The sequence below is a fragment of the Otolemur garnettii genome, unplaced genomic scaffold (assembly GCF_000181295.1).
Source record: "Otolemur garnettii isolate 467f Iridium unplaced genomic scaffold, OtoGar3 scaffold00181, whole genome shotgun sequence".
NCBI lineage: Eukaryota > Metazoa > Chordata > Mammalia > Primates > Galagidae > Otolemur > Otolemur garnettii.
In genome coordinates, this window is record NW_003852576.1 from 582272 (window position 1) to 584817 (window position 2546).

At 54.3% G+C, this 2546-nt stretch overlaps 1 protein-coding gene and 1 pseudogene across 3 annotated transcripts in view; one reads left to right on the forward strand and one right to left on the reverse strand.

Annotated features, from left to right (window-relative positions):
- Window positions 1-809, reverse strand: part of LOC105888082 — a 1837-nt pseudogene extending 1028 nt beyond the window's left edge. The window contains exon 1 of the transcript XR_001161735.2: window positions 803-809. The product of XR_001161735.2 is annotated as a 60S ribosomal protein L9 pseudogene (transcript). The remainder of the gene's footprint in view (window positions 1-802) is intronic.
- Window positions 1-2546, forward strand: part of KLB (klotho beta) — a 46552-nt gene that overhangs the window by 37959 nt on the left and 6047 nt on the right. For both annotated transcript variants that reach the window (XM_003800683.3, XM_023507418.1), the window contains exon 4: window positions 1228-2368. In XM_003800683.3, the coding sequence (XP_003800731.1) occupies window positions 1228-2368 (1141 nt within the window). The remainder of the gene's footprint in view (window positions 1-1227; window positions 2369-2546) is intronic.

A 2546-nucleotide genomic window follows, 5' to 3' on the forward strand; every position in this document is an offset into this window, starting at 1 on the left:
CAAACTCTTGGGCTTAAGTGATTCTCTTGCCTCAGTCTCCCAAGTAGCTGGGACTACAGGTGCCTGCCACAACACCCAACTATTTTTGTTGTTGTTGCAGTTGTCGTTGTTTAGTTGGCTAAGGTTGGGTTCGAACCGGCCAAGCTAGGTGTTTTGTGGCCAGCACTCTACCACCAAGCCACAGGCGACACCCCCTTAGTAATCTTGAATTTGGAAATGTTTTTATTAAGCTGAAGGACTTGTAGTTTAGACTCAATGGCCTAGCAATTATTGTATCCTGGGAAAACAATCCAAGTCATGGCTATGTTATATTTGTATAGTGCTCTCCAGTTGTGAGAGCCCTTCCCAGAGACACACCTGTGAGGTAGGTGGGATTGCTCCATCACTATATAGTTACTGAGCCTGCATTTCAAAGGGGCATGAGTAGGAGTCTCTTCAGCGGAGAAGCACAAAATGAGACACTATCAGGGCCAAGAGTCAACCTTGGGAATTTCTGGGAGTGTTTCACTGTCCTTTCTACTCATAACCCAAATGCCTTCTCCAGTTGGATGAACGAGTGCTATACTCTCGCAGGCGCTTGGGTGGAAGAGGCATAATGGATGCAAATGTGACCACTTGGACTTTTCAGACAGGAGTTGGAGGGTTGCATTGAGCAAATGCAGAGGTCATTGGCTGCCACATACTGGCCTCTCTTAGGAATTGTGGCTGAGGCCAACAAGTCTCTAACCCCAAGAGCTGATCTCAGTGAAATCCTGTATGGATTGGAATTTAGACCTGGTATTCCATTTATGGCAGGGTTTACCGTACATCCTTTATAACTGGTGTTAACTGAGAGTATCAAGGCAATATCCTGATGCATTTGAACAGAATCATGTGAAATCCCACCATATAACCTGGGTTTTTACATCAAATGAACTGGAAATAGCTTCTCAGTTTTCTCAAACAACTTGTTTTCTAAGCCAAGCCCTGGGTGTGGCTCCCTCCCTGTATTTTCTAGTCTCCCTGGGAAGTTTCAAGGGCTAGAAGGGAGGGAGTTCCATCAGGCCTTTTCTCTGACCTCACCACAGAACAGGCGGGACACACAGGTCCTTATGAAGGACAGACACATCATTTATTTTCTCTTTCATGAGAGGTTGAGTAAGATGGGCCCTCTTCCCAGCAGCGGAGGGGTGCAGAGATCCCCTGTCTGCCAGCGCCAGCTTCACGGGAATGTGCTTGTTTTCACAGCCCGAGTCTGTGGCCTCCTCCCCACAGTTCAGTGACCCCCACCTGTACGTGTGGAATGCCACCGGCAACAGACTGTTGCACCGGGTGGAAGGGGTGAAACTGAAAACTCGGCCGGCTCAATGCACAGATTTTATCAGCATCAAAAAAAAGCTTGAGATGTTGGCAAGAATGAAAGTCACACACTATCGCTTTGCTCTGGACTGGGCTTCCGTCCTTCCCACCGGCAACCTGTCTGCCGTCAACCGACAAGCTCTGCGGTACTACAGGTGTGTGATCAGCGAGGGGCTGAAGCTCAATATCTCACCGATGGTCACGTTGTACTATCCGACCCACGCCAACCTGGGCCTCCCCGCGCCGCTGCTGCACGGCGGGGGCTGGCTGAACCCGTCCATCGCCCAGGCTTTCCAGGCCTACGCGGGGCTGTGCTTCCAGGAGCTGGGGGACTTGGTGAAGCTCTGGATCACCATCAACGAGCCCAACCGGCTGAGCGACATCTACAACCGCACTGGCAACGACACCTACCGGGCAGCCCACAACCTGCTCATCGCCCATGCGCTCGTCTGGCACCTGTACGACCAGCGGTACAGGCTGTCCCAGCGCGGGGCCGTGTCGCTATCCCTGCACTCGGACTGGGCGGAACCCGCCAACCCCTACGCAGAGTCGCACTGGGGGGCGGCCGAGCGCTTCCTCCAGTTCGAGATCGCCTGGTTCGCAGAACCGCTCAAGACCGGGGACTACCCGCGGGCCATGCGGGAGTACATCGCCTCCAAGAACAGGCGCGGGCTCTCCAGCTCTGCGCTGCCTCACTTCACCCAGGACGAGCGCAGGCTGGTCCGGGGCGCCGCCGATTTCTACGCCCTGAACCACTTCACCACCAGGTTCGTGATGCATGAGCAGCAGAACGGCAGCCGCTACGACCTGGACAGGGACATCCAGTTTCTGCAGGACATCACCCGCCTGAGCTCGCCAAGCCGCCTGGCCGTGATCCCCTGGGGCGAGCGCAAGCTGCTGCGCTGGGTCCGCAAGCACTACGGCGACGTGGACGTGTACATCACCGCCAACGGCATCGATGACCAGGCTCCGGAGAACGATCAGCTCCGAAAATACTACGTGGAGAGGTACATTCAGGAGGCTCTGAAAGGTGAGGCTCGGGGGCCACTTCAGATACAGTGAAGTGTGAGATTAGAAGTGGAGGAGGCTCGGCTTGGCGCCTATAGCTCAATGGGCTAAGGCACCAGCCACATACACCTAAGGTGGCGGGTTCGAATCCCCAGCCCGGACCCGCCAAACAACAATGACGGCTGCAACCAAAAAATAGC